Here is a 17,617-nt window from a genome sequence, read left to right as displayed (position 1 = left end):
TGTCCTCATGAGAAAATGCATTGCTCAAATTGCCAACAATCACAAACAGACACTCGCGAGAAAAGAAACCCTCTGCTGTCTACATTCCAGGCTTCCCAGTCCTTACAAATGTCTGAATAAAATTTTTATTAAAACAGATCTCCTCTTACTATTTCTATTATGTATATGAATGTGTGTCTCTGTGTGTGTATATGCAAAGAAATACATGACCCTCCTCTGGAAGAGCAGTATGTACTCTTTTCTACAGAGTAACCTTTAAATCCATTAAAATTTCCATTGGATGCATATTACGCTACTATGAAAACACTATCGAGCTAAGAGAATGTTAAACTACATATGAAAACTGCTTAGTTTTATTTTTTTCTTTACTGTATAATCAAATAATATTAGTATCATATCTAATCTTAAAAACTTCAGCCATATTTGAAAACTACTTCAGGTACTTAACTTTCTTGTGTTCTTCTCCAGTCAACTATTGTTGTTGAACGCTTATTTGAAAGTGTTCTCTCTGAAGTGAATCTAAGTATATGTTCAAGCAAAAACTTAAATTGAGCTGTAGAGATGGCAGTAGAGATGTTCTTCATGTCTCAGGAACAACAATGTAGTCACTCACAACATCTCAGAAAACCTGAGTAACATCTGGATGTTCAGAGTACCCATCTATGTAACTGTATAATTACTACTGACCAGAAAAACAAAACTCTACCCTATTAGCTGTGTGCTGACAATAAAATTGTTCTGCACGGAGCATGAATTTCTTTTATTTGTATCATAAATCTTTTCAATGATTAGAGAGCTAAAATGAATAGTATTGATCTGGGCTCTGTGCTTGGAGGGATTTTGCATAAGTGGAAAAGATACAGCTGGCCAAAATGTTGTTGTGCTTTATCATAACTTTGGATAATTTGAAAAGAAATACTTCAAGGATACGAACTAAACTGTTATATTAAAAACATTGTGTAAATATTAGTAGGATAATATATTTATCTTAGAAATTTATGTCATAAAAATAATCTAATTTAAGGAGTTGGATGCTCCTAAGAGTATAAAAATCACCTGAAACCACAATATGTGATAGTAGTCATCAAAATCCATCTTTCTATATTAACAGGTTCAAGTTTCTGATAAAATTCTCTTTTTTCTTCAAAAATCAGTCATCATTTCTGGACTTTTCTTACAGAGTTACATTAATTTTCTTTTTTTCCCATTAATTAATTAATTAACTTTACATCCCCATTAGAACTTCCCTCCCCCTTTTCCTCATAGTCCCTCTCCCTCTCCTCCCTCCTCCACCTATTCCTCTTCCCTTAATGTAGAGACAGAGAACATGAATTTTAATGCTTAATGACATTTCCTCCTTTACTTCCTCCCAAATGCAAATATGTGAAGCTGGAAATAAATTAGAAACATAGATGATTTTTATCATAGACCCTCAGGGTAATTTATAATTGTTCTGATTTTTTTTTAATGTTCTAGAATTGGCTAATCTTGGATGTAAAAAAAGAGAATGGGACCCAATATCCACAGTGCAGAAAAAGGCCCCATCTAACAATATATTGTAAAATAGTTGAGATTTCAGCTACTGAAATCCATGAAATCTACTGAAATACTATGCACTTATATATAACTCCTTTCACTTTCTATTGCATTTGTGTTACACCCGTTTCCATGTTTATGAGTGACTTTATTCATTAGAGTATATAAAACAGCAAAAAAGGCTTTCATAGTTCCAAACCTCAGATGTAGTCAGCTTCTGAGACTCTGTTCTATATATACCAATGGGAACATCTCCAGTAGAAGAACACAACTTCTGGTAGAGTCTGGCATATGTTCGGATCCACAAGTCATCTTCAGTGATTTTCATCTATAATGCATATGAGTGAATCACACGATCAATATTTTAAAATGAAAAACCCAGTGGTTGTTTTTCTTCTCTTAAAACCCGAGTCAATACGTATTTTAAATTCTCAAAGTAGTATTTCATAAAAGCTTGCTCATGTATAAGGTTTATTTATTTTACTCCATCTCAGCTTATCCTGAGCATTCATCCAAAGCTAAAGTTAAGTATTCCGTCTGGACCAATATGTTAGTATATTGGTCCAATAAAAGTAGGCAGCACAGCACTGGTAGGGACAATGGATGTATCACAAACTGTGAAAACCCTCAAGATGATATAATGACACAATTACTAATGATATTTCCTAAACAGAATTTCCTAAAGAAAATAAAAGTAAGGTGTGGAACCTACTCCAATAATAAAGTCTTATTCCACAGGGTTCCTACATGTACAGAAGGAAATTTGTGGTAGAAGGAGCACAGGGTTTCAGCCTGAAATCAGGACTCTCATCCCTCACTATTGCTTGTACATCCTAACCATTAGCAATCGATTGTATTCTACTCATTACGCCGTGGTATAAAAGAGCAGGATTGAACAGGATACAATGCCAAGGGCCTGCTTTCATTGCCATGTCAAAGGCCTGGAGTGGAGGATTTCTTGATTACAGGAATATGAAGACAGTCTGGATAATGTAACAAGATCCCATCTGAGAAAAACATGGAGTTCAATTCCAGAATTACTCTGCTCATGGACAGTGTAGCATTCAACTCTTGGACCTGGCATTGCCAAAACTAGTCGCTAAAACAATGTCAACAATGAGAATTTTACTTGGTTTTATATAGCAAGGGTTTTTTTAATGATACTAATTTAAATGCTTGGACCCCCCGCCCCAAAAAAGCATATAATAGTTCTAAGGTCAAAGGATTTTTAATGAATTAATTAAAAAAAAACTTTCAGATTAACTCCTTGGATACACATGAGGACACAAAAGTGATTATAGACAAGTCACCAAAAGCACATTGCAGGTGGATCTCCAAACCTTCTGTCAGAACTCTCTTCTCTTCCAGACATGATTAACTTACAGAACAAAGAAACCCCGATCCTGGTATGGTGTCCAGTCCCAACAGAAGTCTGGTGATAGAAATCATATAATCTTTCACAAATGACTGCAATATAAGCAAAATATGTATACATTATGTATGTGAGATACATAGAATACTGAGGAGTCTGAGCACATAAATATTTCTGGAAAATTATTTATATCAGCGAAGTAAGCCTATATAAAATGAGATAAATTATATCCCAATTTTTAGAACAACATGTATAGTTAAGCTGATGAAGAATATATGAGATACTTATTATTTACACATAATTTTTTATTAATTTATTCTTGTTACATCTCAATGGTTATCCCATCCCTTGTATCCTCCCATTCTTCCCTCTCTCCCATTTTTCCTATTCCCCTCCCCTATGACTGTTCCTCAGGGGGATTTCTTCCCCCTGTATATGCTCATAGGGTATCAAGTCTCTTCTTGGTAACCTGTTGTCCTTCCTCTGAGTGCCACCAGGTCTCCCCCTCCAGGGGACATGGTCAAATGTGAGGCACCAAAGTACGTGAAAAAGTCATATCCCACTCTCCACTCAACTGTGGAGAATGTTCTCCCCATTGGCTAGATCTGGGTAGGGGTTTAAAGTTTACCGCTTGTATTGTCCTTGGCTGGTGCCTTAATTTGAGCAGGACCCCTAGGCCCAAATCTGCCTATCATAATGTTCTGGTTGTAGGTTTTTCTAGGACCCTCTGGATCCTTCTACTTTGCTATTCTCCCATGCTTCTCTCATCTAGAGTCCCAATAGGATGTCCTCCCCTCTGTCCCAGTTTCCTGGTAAGTGAAGGCTTTCGTGGGACATGCCCCTTGGGCTAGTATGCAGATATAAGTGAGTATATACCATTTGAGTCTTTCTGTTTCTGGGTTAACTCACTCATAATATGTATGCTGACATTGGCTGATAGGCAAGATGCTAACATTTTATATGGTTTAAAAAAAAAACAAATGTCTCTAAACTGAATAAAATGGTCAAAATAATATTTAAAATAAATGTAAAAGTATTTCAACCAGTCTTTTCCCTAAGATTACTGTGCCCAATAGTAAAATATTCTATTTTTTAGACTTCCTTTACTATTTCTTATTACATATAGTTTCCCCAAATTACTTTATGTTAAAATAAAATCTCCTTAAAATAGGAATTGTTATTATTTTCTCAAAATAACAGTGTGTGTCACTGTATTATAAGAAAATAAACTATAATACTACTAAGATTGTACAGATAGTATCATCAAAAGGCATCTGTAGGAGTGATGGCTTGTCTAATGTGCAAAAGGGCCTGGGGCCAATCCCAGCATAAACAGAAGATAAAATTCTCAACAGTTCAGAAGTAATTATAATCAACCCAAACTCCAGAAGGATAGAAAGTATTTTCTAGAATTCTCATCTATACACGTACCCAGATAGTCAGATGCAGTATATATATTGGATTGAAACACAAAGTATAATGCAAAGTCTGGTATATGCCTAATCTTAAAATACTATATTTATTTACTTATCCACATATTGGTGTGTGTGTGTGGGTGCACATGTGCCACAGAGTACCCATGGACATCGGAGAACAACTTAGGTAAATGGATTTCTTTTTTCTAACCTGTGGGTCTCTGCGATCAAACTCAGGTCTTTAAGCTTAAGCATGGGTGCCTGACTTTTGAATTCTAATTGAGCCTTCTGCAGAAGTTTCATTGAACAACTAAATTCTGTGTCTTCTGATAACATAGAACAAGAATCGAACCAAAGAAGACTTAAAAATGGGTCCCTACTTGAGTAGGATCATCCTATAATGAGAACACAAGATTGTAGCTTCAGAATAGTAGCGGAGCACTTCTTTGGGAACAGTATGAACTCTCAGCTTTGTTGCCTGATTTGATCTGATCTTCAAGCATACAAAAGAAAGAAAGAAAGAAAGAAAGAAAGAAGAAAGAAAGAAGAAAGAAAGAGAAGAAGAAAGAAAGAAAGAAAGAAAGAAAGAAAGAAGAAAGAGAGAAGAAAGGAAAGAAGAGAAAGAAAGAAAAAGGAATAAAAATTAGGTTGCAGTTTTCTCTTCAAGAGATAATTACATGCTTATTTGTGGAGCATGGGTGCAGGCCACGCCACCTGGGTTACATAAATAACTATCTGGGAACATTATCACTAAGCAAGAATACTGCTTCATCGTTTGCCATGTCACCTCTCCAGGTAAACAAGTGGCTCCAGACACCCATAAGGACACACTGGGGTACTTAGTCCAGAGACAAGCAGAAATGTCCAAGGAATTAAGATTAGTTTAGCTGGGAAGGTGGTTGACGGAAGCGCAGCGAATATATGTTCAAAAGCTATGTGGACAATAAAATGTGAAGGTGCTTAATCTGAAACTAATGTTATGAAGCAAAACTCTATGAATATATTTCCCTCTAAATGGAAATGTCTCATAATTGTATGACTAATAAGAGACTCAGAAACATTATTAATATGTAGCTGTAGTCAGAAACAAACAAACAAAAGCATACTATGATTAATTTGTGTAAAATATATGTATTTTTGGATTGCTGCATATTACTATACAGAACAGAAACAGCAATGGTGCCTTGACATTTAGGGACTAGGTAAATTGTCCTGGGTTGGAAAATGTTCCTTGTATTTATAGAGAGTGAACAAAAATTATCAGTTGCTTAAATATCTTCATTTTAGAATCCAGAACATTTTCTATTTTCGTTTAAAATCTGAATAAAAGAAGCACTCTAAGCCAAGCTACCTTTGGATTTTTATCATTTTTCTTTTTTTAAAAAAATCAAAGGGTTCAGAGATATACTTGGAATAATAACAAAGTCCATTAACAACCTGCATAAGAAACTGGTATCCAGGAATACAAGAAATAATTTCCATAAGCAAAATTATCTTTTATTATTGTCATTGTTATTATTCAAGAGAGGGAGAAAGAGAAAGAGACAGGGAGTCAGATAGGCAAAGACAGAGACAGAGCTAGTGAGAGCTCACAGGTGCACAATGCCCTGTGACAAACAGGACACATTTTCGAAGTTAGCTCTGCTCTATCCTCAGTTCTGGGGAGTTAACTCAGGTCTTCAAGCGCGCGTGTGTGTGTGTGTGTGTGTGTGTGTGTGTGTGTGTGTGTGTGTGTGTATGTACATCTACGTAATATATTTTTACTTCTTTAATTTTTTTAAAAATTACTTCTTTCATTATTGAGATAATATAATTGCATCTTTACTCCTTCACTTTCCTTTCCTCAAACCTTCCCAAATACCCCTCCTTGCTCTCTTTGAAGTTTATAGCTATCATACGCATATACGTCTATGGATACAACCATATATTGCTTTATACAACTTGCTCAGTCTACACAAACTATTACTTGTATGTATGTTTTCAGGTCTGAGCATTTGATATCAGATTATACTTAAAAAATATTTTTGAATAAGATGCTTCATGTCAGCACTTATGTGATTAAATACATGGAAAAGTGCTGAACTGTTTCAAATCAACTTTTAAGTTAAAAGTTGAAACCATCACTACTACCACTCATTATTAAAATCTGGCTGAATATAAAATAATGATTTCAAAGGAAGAAAAAGATTGCATACCTGATATAGAAGAGTGTCCAACATACTGATGCTGAACACTCTCCCTGCAGCAAAAGGCAGCCGAAACATGAAGGCCAGGTTAGAACCTCGCTCTCGCTCTTTCTGTTCAGAATCAGAGAGAGAAGCTGTGAGCATATGTATTTTATGCACTGTCGTGTGACAAAATTTTCTCAGCAAATATGAAAAAAGATATTTGTATTCAATTATTAATGATAAATGTGTCCCACTATCATTTAGAGTTGATTTTGTATATGTTCTCGTGAGTGTATGTGCATGTGTGCTCTTAAAAATAAAATGTAAAGTATCTCTTTAATCTTCATTCACAAATTTTCTGACTCTATTGGAACGTGTCATAATCAGAACGTTAGCCTCTTCATATGGAAACATTTGTTCTGGCTACAATAGAGGTCATAACAAGACAAACAAAATAAAAGTAGTTGAATCAAACTTAAGCAATGGCTAAAGTTACACAGTTTGCTTTTTAATATCTTCATACATGAGAGAAACTTTATGCATGTGATAGCCTAGGCTGGGCTGGAATTCTCATCCTGATCCAGATCGATGTGTTGTCCTAGCTGCCAAGGTTATCGCATAGCAGGGCTGAGTTCTCAGGAACTAGTTTCATCATACCACAGAGGCCAAGTTGTCACGAAAGGGATCAGTGCCCTAAGAGCCAAAATCCTTCTACCCTGTGCCAGCTCTGAAGTAAAAGGTGACTTCACCATTCACACCAGCAGTAAGCACCTGAGCCTGGGACTCTTTATCCTCTACAACTGAGAGAAAGAAACACACGTCTATGCTTTCCAGGCTATGGTGCATGGGAGTAGCAGCTCAAATAAAATGAATATGTATATTGCACCCCATCATTTTAGTGTACTTCTCCATTTATCTCACTTTCTCTTGGACACATGCATACTTACAGAGAAGCCCCTTTACATGTCCAAAAGGAAGTATAAATGGATGTATAGTACGGTGCACAGTAATTTCTTTAAACATAATTCTATTGTTTGGATGCAGTGGAACAGACTCAGGAGGCTGAGGCAGAAGAAGCATAGGTTTGAGACCATCCCGTTTTACCGAAGCCCTGGCCTCAAAACAAAACCAACCTCTACTGTCTCCTTATTAGTATACAGAGAAGAAGAGAGAAAATGTTACATGTATTAGCGATTGAAAGAGGCATCATGGACTCTGGTGCCCACTCGTGGGTAGATCACTTCCTCCTACTGAGGCGGCCTTGCCAGGCCACAGAAGAAGAGGAGACAGACAGTGCAGATGAGACTTGAGAGGCTGAGGTCAGATGTTAGGGGAGGAAGGTCCACCTTTCTGAGGACTAGGGGAGGGGAAGCGGGATGAGGAAGGGAGGGTAAGACAGGGAGGTGATGAAGGATGGGGCTACAGGAGGGATGTAAAGTGCACCAATTAAAAACATAAAATAAAAATTTTAAAAAGAGAGATGAAGGTAACTTTTTAGTTACCAGAACCTAACTTCAAAAACACTATTTCTTTACTGCAAACTCTACTGGGACAGATTGAAACAGCTATGTAAATAAGAAGTCTACCTGCTGAAGACACTGAAATAAAACCCCATTTTAATGTAACAAATCATGTGGCCCTCAAAGAGAAAGAGAGCATTACGTCCACCTTTTTCAGGTGGGAGTCTATTCTGAATGGTCATGACTACAAAAAGAAAAATACAAGGATGCCCAGAAATGAACCTACAGCCATGGGATATAAATTGCTACAAACACTACGGGAATCAGTATTGTGGTTTCTCATACGGTGACTACGTAACCCACCTAAGATCCTTATGTTCCAGTCCTCATACACAAATGACTCGAAGTGAACACCCCAGAGAGATATTTGCACCTCTGTGTTTATACTTTTGTTGTTCACAATAAAAACAGAAACATTTTGGGATGTTCACTAAAGGTGTGTGGATAAAGAACATGATTCCAGCCCAGATTCTTCATACGCCCTCACTTATGCATGCGAGGGCCTGGGCTAAGCTGGAATTCTCATGTTGCTCCAGATCGATGTGTTGTCCTAACTGCCAAGGTTATCACATAGCAGGGCTGAATTCGGAGGAACTAATTTCATCAGACCACAGAGGCCGAGTTCTCCCGAAAGGGATCAGTGCCCTAAGAGCCAAAATCCTTCTACCCTGTGCCAGCTCTGAAGTAATACGTGACTTCACCATTCACCTCAGCAGAAAGCACCTGAGCCTGGGACTCCCTTTCCTTTACAACTGAGAGAAACACATGTCAGTAAATAATTGATCTTGGAATTTTAACTTTCATGTTGGATTTCTAATCAAAGTTCCTGTGCTTACTTTTATATATAACTTAAATCCATTCATGAGTTTTAACCTGAATATCACTCTGTGAACCTACCTCATGAACTTTGCCACACAGGATACCCACCTAACTCGTAAATCCTAATCAATGATGTCTAATTTATCAATGAAAGAATGTCATGAATCCATTCCTAACCTGTATACTTATCCAGTTTCCAAATTCTACCACTAGTAGGGTGTTTTTTGGTTTTTTGTTTTTGTTTTTGTTTTGTTTTGTTTTTTTTCTTCAGCTTAATTCTACTGCTTTAACACTCAAAACCTGATATTTTTCTAACCACAAATCTTTGTTATCCAAGACAGGCTCACTGCTAATTAATTTCCTCCTTCCTGGCAATTGAGTTCCTGTTTATAAATTGAGTCCATTGACCTTATAATTAGACTTTTCTATATCTGCCTGGAGAATAGAGAACCAGAAACTCTGTGACTAAGAAAAAAAGTTTCTTATTTAGAGAACAGAAATGCTTTAATCTTTGGAATGTGTTATCAAAGCAAATTAAATCTCCCACCAGCTTAGTGGGTCATGTGGATGCTCCCAGATACATCATGATTTCTTCATACAGGTTAATCCTGCTGCACTATTTTCTCCCAGAAACACATTTTTTTTTCCTAAACCCAAGGAATTTCCTCTAAGTTTATTTTTAAAATATTCAATAGCTAAAAATACCTACTTTCACATGATTGTCCAGTTTGATCACATTATTTAAAACGATCCCCCAAATTTTAAGATTGGTGGAGATTACCATCTATTTAAAAATGACTAGCTGGTAGTGCACCTTGCCATGGCTTGGTGATTGACAGAAACATTTATCAGAGATACATGATGCTTCTGAGTTATTGCCTGACCTGGAAGATTATACTTAATGTCCTTGCTCCTGTTTCCTTAGGGTGAAATGGGATTGTATTGGCATCTATATCTCATTGTGATTGCAATAAATAAAATGGCTATAATAGTATATATAGTAATCACTTAGAAATATTATACTCTATCACCATTAATTCTATTAATATGTTAAATTATTTATCTGCCTGGAGAATTAATACCTTTCATGTTGTAATGTGCCTTCCTATGGTTATATGGTTTTGTTTAGTTTTGGGGTTTTTTTTTTGTTATTGTAACACAACTATTACTTTCCCACAGAGGCCTTTCTGTCACTTTAGAACAGGCCTGTCCCAATTGCTTTTAGAAATGACATTTTAAAAATGACTACTTGAATTTCACAGCTGAAATCTATAATTCCTTACTTCTTTTTTCAAAGTTGTTTATTGATTTTATGCCTCCATTAGACTCTGTGTTTCATGAGAGTATCCACCATGTATTTGCTTCCTGCTACTTACAATCATGTCAGAAACAACATGTGGCCCACAAATGGGCAATAAAACTTATTTGCACACATGAAGTATTTTGCTTTTAGTAACTGCATATATCAAAATTTTACCAAAGATATTAACACTTGTGATGATCATATGTTAGAACTAAGGAGTTTTGGAACATGAGGGATACGGGGTATGTAATACTTCTCTTGTCCAATTGGAGTTACTTAAAGGATGCCAGAAAATGTGATGGAACGTATTGTTTACTTCTATTTTTCAATGTAACCTTTCTTTAGCATTGTTTGCTTTGTAAGACACACTAGTTACTTATTCTATTTATACTATTGCTTCTAGCACAAGCAGACATTGCAATACTCTTAAAAACATAATTATGGTTCATGAGCCACCTTTCCTTGGAGTAGCTCCAGATCTGCGACCTTCAAACCTTCTTTCCTTGGGAGACACTGTTGACTGGTAAAACATAATGAGCACTCCTCATCAAAGAAGCTTTCCTACAGCGAATGGAGGCCATCACCGTAAGCCACAACCAGAGGTCAATGGATAGTGGTGATACCAACCCTTACAGACATATTCACATCAGAGTCCTCACAGCTCTGGCTCTGGGAATATCATGAAAGCACTGGAGGGATGATTGCAAGAGCCAGAATACCAGGAAGTCTGCTGTGAAACTGTCTGTATTGTAAATGTCAGTATAAACAAGACCAGGTCAATGGCAATATCGACAGACATGCTAATGTGGCAGGAGGAAAATTTCATGGGACCTCACCTCCAGGCAAAGAGCTAAAGTTAAGTAACAATTGTTGAAAGGGGAAAAATTACCTCTTCTTTGTCATCCAATACAGAGTGGTTACCCAATACAGCTTGAAACCATATAAACATAAAAAATGAACTTAGCTGGTTGTCTTTATATATTTGCACATACTATGCATACATAATTGTATGTATGTATGTATGTATGTATGTATGTATGTAACAATAATAATAACAATATAAAGGACAGTCAATTTTAGAGTGGGAAATGGCATGGACAAGAACATGAAAGGGGATCCAGAATGAGCCCGAGGGAGAAAAGTAAAGGGGCTAACTAATCTAATTTTATTTTAACTAAAATGTTTAAAAATCAAATTAAAAAAATATAGTCATAGAAATGGGGATACAGCTCAGAAGGAGAGTGCTTGCCTATCCCACACAATGCCTTCATTTCCGTCCCACACTAAACAGGAAGTTTTCCAATCAAGCAAAATTCTGTATCCAGGTGAAACTTCATTGGTAACCTTCTATTTTCTTGACAAGCACTTATCTAAAGTACTTAAACTCACTTAAACTATGTGATACATAAATCATTGCTTAAAGATTTAAGGTGATTTAATGTATTAGCTCATACCTATCTTTCGAGTAGATTTATGATCACATACAAATGCTTTTCTTGGAAGAAGAATTTTAATTCTGGCAGATATTTTGTTTGTTCTGTGGCCATCCAATACCATATGGAATGAGATGACAAATTTTGGGGAGTAATAGAACAGTGTGGGAGGCAAAGCATTTCAGGAACAATTTGGAACAAATTATTGGCTTCTGTTGAAACCTTTCTTAAATTCAATGCTTCTATGTGCCTTCATTTCCCCTCTGTCATGTGACAGCAGAGTCCCTACCTATGCCTAATAGCTTTGCTTAACATTAACCTACACAATGCCTCTTAAAGTATTCCATTCTGCAACTCTAGCGATCTCCCTGATGTTTAACATAGCATTTCATTCTAGATGGCTCTTTCAGTTTCACACATTAGTTTCTTCAAACTATCCTCTCAGCACACACTCTTCTCTGACGTTCAAGATAAATCTTTTGGCTAAACTCTGTCTCCTTACAACTCCTTTTTTTTTTTTTTTAACATTATGCTTCCTTGGTTCAAGAAATAGCTCAGCAAATAAAAGCACTTTCCATACACCTGAGAACCTAAGTTTAATCCTTGAGATACCAACTGTGTAAGAAGAGAACTAACTAAACAAGGTATTCTGTGACTTCCACTCAAAAAAAGTGCCTGTGCATACACATCAATAACAAAAATTTAGATGTATATACACATACGCACATGAACACTTTTTTCATTCACATACTGTCACCTATTAATACATACTACCATATTGATATTCTTTAAAATAATTGAATACATCATTTACTTTACTAAAGTTATTTTTCGCTCAGAATTCTAGCTTCATTATCATAATCATTCTGCCAGGCCTTCATCATCTCTTTTCTGGATAACTGAAACCACTTATAATACTTCTCCTTTACTCCACAGTGCTACCTTTTGATAAGTACAGACTTGTCACATCAATTTTATGAAATCATAAATCCGGTGGAGTCATTTCTCCATGTCCTTAGACATGATATTGCTCCTTGTCTGATACATAGAAAATTCAAAGGCTAGAGAGAAGGCCATCAGTGTCTGCTGCACTAGCACTTTTCAGTGAGAACTTAGGAGTCAAGTAGTTATCTGGTTAACCCCTGACAATCCATCCTTTGTATGGTTTCCAGCACACTATGGATAAGACTCCTCTCTTACAGAACTCGTTGCTTTCCACAGCCTCCCATGAGGTCTCCTTGTTGTCTAAAATATCTCTAATGGTCTCTTACTCTGAAAGGCCTTCACAGGGATGCTACACTGTTAAGTGTGGATAGTTTAGTATTCATCATTTTCTGCCTGTGTATTCAACTCTTTTGAGGGAATAATGTGCAGCAATCTTTTCTGTCCTACTGCTTTGAAACATTTCAGCAGGTAAAGTCCTGAACAATTGATTCAATCCAAATTACACACACACACACACATATATATATAAATTTACCCTAGACAGAGGAGTATAGATTAATTAAGAAACTGTATTTTATTTGTGCTTTTTAACTGTATAGAAAAAGCAATATTAGTTGACAAAAATCCAACATATATATTTTATGTACACCTGTCTTGAGAAACTAATGCCCACATGGCTAGAAGTTACATGTAAAAGGGAATTAATACAACTATAAGATACAGAGAAGTCACATTTTGATTACATAAATTTGTAGAAGCTTACTAGGTTTTCAACATTTAACGAAAAATCAGTTGCCTATTTATTGCAAGAGTGGGGCATTATAGGTCAGGAATTAGTCAAGACTAATAGCATTTGATCTCTTCTGGATTTCTTTTCTTACGTATGATTCGCAGTAGAATGAGACTGACCTGAACAACAAAATTCTAATTTTTCACATCAGAAGGCAAAACAGGAAGTTAGAATAACAATCAGCTCACTTTTGTACATATGACTTGTATAAATAAAAATTATATCAGACAACTTACTTTTAAAAGGAACATGTATTTAAATAGTGCATATCAAACTATGTGGAGAAAGAGCACTTATAATAAAGTACCCATTTCATGGCTTAGGATAAAATTTCTAGAATTGAAAAACACTTATAAGACAACTCTTGTGAGTTTGGACTAAAACAGATCTCTGGAATGCATTGACAATCTATAAAGGACTGCAGATCTGCAGAAAGACATGTGACATAAAGCTGTATTAGTGGAGATGGTGTTATGTGTGAAAGATAGAAAAAAAATGAGTTTACCAATGAAATGATTACTAATGATATTCTCCTGTACACACAGATGGGTACCTGACCCGGTTGTCGTCAGAGAGGCATTGTCCAACAAATGAGAGGAACAGATGCAGAAACGCACAGCCAAACATTAGACAAAACCAGGGGAACACTGAAGAAGAGGGGAAGTAATGATGCTAGGGCCAGAGGGGTTAAGGACATCATGAGAGCATGACCCACAGAATCAACTAAGCATGGATCATAAGGGAAACACAGATACTGAACGACAATCATGTATCGAGAATGGGTCTAGGTTAAGCCCTCGGCACGTAGGTTACGGTTATGTGGAAAATGGATGGAATTAGCAAAGAATCACTCTGAGTTAGCCCAGAACAAGAAAAACAAACATGGCATGTAATCGTTTATAAGTGGACATTAGCTGTAAAGTAAAGGACATTAATCTTATAGTCCACATACTAAGATAGGCTAAGTAACAAAAAGGGCTCATGGTGGGGACACATGGACCTTCATGGGAAGGGGAAATAGAATAGATGTTGTGAGTAGACTAGGGGTAAGTGGGGATAGGATCAGGTGTGTGGGTGTTGGCAGTAGAGAGTAGTGGGGCAGATGACTGGAAATGGGAGGAATTTTGGGAGGCCAAAGTAGAGACTTGGTGCAATGAAACTCACAGGAATCCTGGAGGATGGCCCTAGCTAAGACTTCCAGGATGGGAGATATGGAGCTTGAATGGTTGGTCTGTTCCTACCAGGCAAAGCTTCCAGTGGAGAGACTGGGACACTGACCCAGTCACAAAACCTTTGACCTATAATTTGTCCTGCCTGTAAGATGTACTGGGGTCAAAGCACCACATAATTTGTGGGAGTGGCCAAGGAATGACTGCTCCAACTTGAGACCCATGGCATAACAAGAAGACCATACCTGACAATGCCTGGAGGTCTGGGAACCAGAGTCTGGATTATTCTTTTAAGATACATATTCCAGAATTATTTGAACCCAAACGGAAAAACTTTTGTGATATTGGGCTTACCTTTTCCAGTTTTGAAAGTGCAAGAGAGTAACAGTCCTTGGCTCTGAATTGCATGAATCTCATATTTGCTGGGTGAGTAAGCTCAGTGATAATACTGAGACTGGAAAACAACCTAAATTAAAGAAAAATTGCATCACTCTAATAATCCAATATGGCATGTTTTTATAATAACGTATTTATGAATGAGTGATTCTTAGCCTTAGGCATAAAACTACATCCAATTACGACAGCAGGCACTGCCACATAAAATGATCTGTGAAATACAAGAAAAATGAAACACTGTTTTTCCAAATATTTTAACCAACGTACTAGTAGTATAAGATATAAAATAAATTCAGCAATTTCCTTTTTATTGGACATTTTATCTCCATAATTATGAAACAGCATAGAAGAGAAACTCATAAAGTTGATTTAAGAAGTTATTAAGATTATTTTGTGGGTGATATTAAAATAAAATATAGGAATATTTGGATTGCTAAAAAAATTCACATGATGTTGTTTTTGTCCATCCTATGAGCTCTCCAAAGCTATGGCTGCCTAGCCTAATAATATATTCTTTCAAAAGGACAAATCTTGGCACAATAAGCTTCTGAGGTAAGGAAATACCATAATTAAGATAAATTTCACCAATGAATTGGCACCGAGGTTAAAGCATTAACAAAGATATTTTTAAAATTATCTGGGTTTTCGCACTACTTTCTTTTCATAAGTCTTTTTTAAATATACTTAAAAATTCACAAGTTCGCATACACACACTTGATTTTTTCAGCCTCATGGAGAAGAGAATCAAGATGGTACAATAAATGGCTATATATTTGTTTCTGTTGCTGCTCTAAATGGCTCACCAGACACCACTTGTAGCTTTTCTAACTCTAACATTTTGGTATTCTCTAGCAGTTATTTTGTGGTAATATTCCTTTTCTATCCCAAACAACATCTTTTAGTTAAAGTAAGCTAAGACCAGTGAAAATGCCCACTAATAGTCTGACTTTATCCCTGAACCCAAAGACTGGCAGTGACTGAAAAACATGAGAAGTAAACCATGTAAAACCATGTCAAAGCCAAATCAACTACTGCTGCTCTCTTAGTAACTCTAACGCTGAGGGTACTCCTGCTTCAGCAGCTAATTGCTTGACAGCACTTTACGAAGGCGTGTGCTACTTATTTAAAAAGAGGAGCACTATCCCTGAGCCATAAGGATGAAGTTGGTTTTCAAATTTCCTCATGTCTATTTTCCTGATGCTGGTGGAAGACTTGCTAAAACATCTCCCACCTGCCAGGCAATGGTGGCCAGCTACCCTTTCAGCAGCCTGCAGGGGTCTCTTCCCAGCATGGGCCAACTATTCATGATGACTTCCTCTCTGGTCTCTTCCCAAGGGCTCCTCGGACTATTCTTCTGAACAGTCTCCTTCATAGTTCTAATGTGAAACCTGTACTTCTTCTTCTTTATCTAAGTGGGCTTAAAACTTTGATATTGTTCGTGCTTTATAAATAGAAGAAATATAGGCAGTATTATGCCTTTGTCTTAGTTTTGATGACAGATCTCATTTCTTTGTTCAAGTACACGTGACAAGGGCAAAGTAAATAGTACCAGGAAACAATAACCTACTTGTAATTCCCTTTTATGCAGTTTAACATAAGAACATAGTAATTTTATTTGCTTAGCAAGTCATTGTTTCAGATGTCTTGTAAAGGTGGGCATTCTGAAGACTATGGCTGGTTTATGAAACATTGAGCCAAGTGGCAGATAGTAGATAGCATTTTGAAGGAAAATAAATGTTTTTAATTATTATTATCAATTGTTATTATAATGTATATATGTGTGAGAGAGACAGAGACAAAGAGAGATGGATGAATTATAACTACATGAAGAATATTGATGCTGAACCATATTGCTGCTGTCTTGCAGAAGATTTTTTGGTGTTTTTTTTTTTTTTTTCAGTTTTTTTTTTTCTTTTCTAAGCCTGTCTGCCTAAGATGCAGTTGTTTTCTTGTTTACTTTTCTCCTCAACTAATACATTGTTGAAATCAATTCTATTTAAAAAATATTTCCTCTGGAATATAGCTAAGATGAGAGGTCTTAAATCTTTTCTTGTGAACATCTTCCCTTAAAGCCCCCTTGGCATTTAATTTCCACACTGTTTATTGCCCTACATTCTGGTGGATTTTTTCTTATAAAATAGCAATATCTAGAATGTCTAAACTTTCGTTTCAGAACCTACTACTGCCTAGATTGTTATATGCCATTATACTTAATTTAGTAACAATTTTTTTCTTTTGAGCAGGGTTTCTTTGTGTAGCCCTCACTGTCCTAGACTTGCTTGTAGACTAGGCTGGCTTTGAACTCACAAAGATCCACCTGCCTTTGCCTTCTGAGTGCTGGGATTTTAAAGGCGTGAACAACCACTAACAAATACTTAAGACATATTTTCTGAGGGTTGTTGATGCAGTTGGAATTATGGTTTGGTTGTAGACACAGGGATTCTGTTCTTTAGTTTACAGAAAATTTATATTGTGTGTATCCCAAACAATCTGCCTTCAGCATATTTGTCTTTTCATTCAAATATCACAAAGGTAGTTTATTATATAAAACCCTTCATTGCAAAAGCTCTTTAAAATATTACAAGAGCCTCAAAGATAAAAAACAAAAACTAAAAAAAAAAAAAAAAAGTGAGTTGATTTTTGGACTAGCCAACTATTTAAGCTCATATCATCTTTTGGAATTTGAATCCATCTATTTATTGAATATTATAAATATGTATATAAATATTACTGTAAATGTTTATATAAATA

At 36.2% G+C, this 17,617-nt stretch overlaps 1 protein-coding gene across 2 annotated transcripts in view; it reads right to left on the bottom strand.

The window, feature by feature from the left end:
- Positions 1–17,617, bottom strand: part of Kcnt2 (potassium sodium-activated channel subfamily T member 2) — a 328,896-nt gene that overhangs the window by 30,307 nt on the left and 280,972 nt on the right. For both annotated transcript variants that reach the window (XM_051147516.1, XM_051147517.1), the window contains 4 exons: positions 14,825–14,936; positions 6,519–6,620; positions 2,920–3,003; positions 1,736–1,864 (listed from right to left, as the gene is read on the bottom strand). In XM_051147516.1, the coding sequence (XP_051003473.1) occupies positions 1,736–1,864; positions 2,920–3,003; positions 6,519–6,620; positions 14,825–14,936 (427 nt within the window). The remainder of the gene's footprint in view (positions 1–1,735; positions 1,865–2,919; positions 3,004–6,518; positions 6,621–14,824; positions 14,937–17,617) is intronic.

The sequence above is a fragment of the Acomys russatus genome, chromosome 6 (assembly GCF_903995435.1).
Source record: "Acomys russatus chromosome 6, mAcoRus1.1, whole genome shotgun sequence".
Taxonomy (NCBI): Eukaryota; Metazoa; Chordata; class Mammalia; order Rodentia; family Muridae; genus Acomys; species Acomys russatus.
Note: the sequence above shows the minus strand (reverse complement) of the source record. Positions and strands in the feature narration are given on the sequence as shown.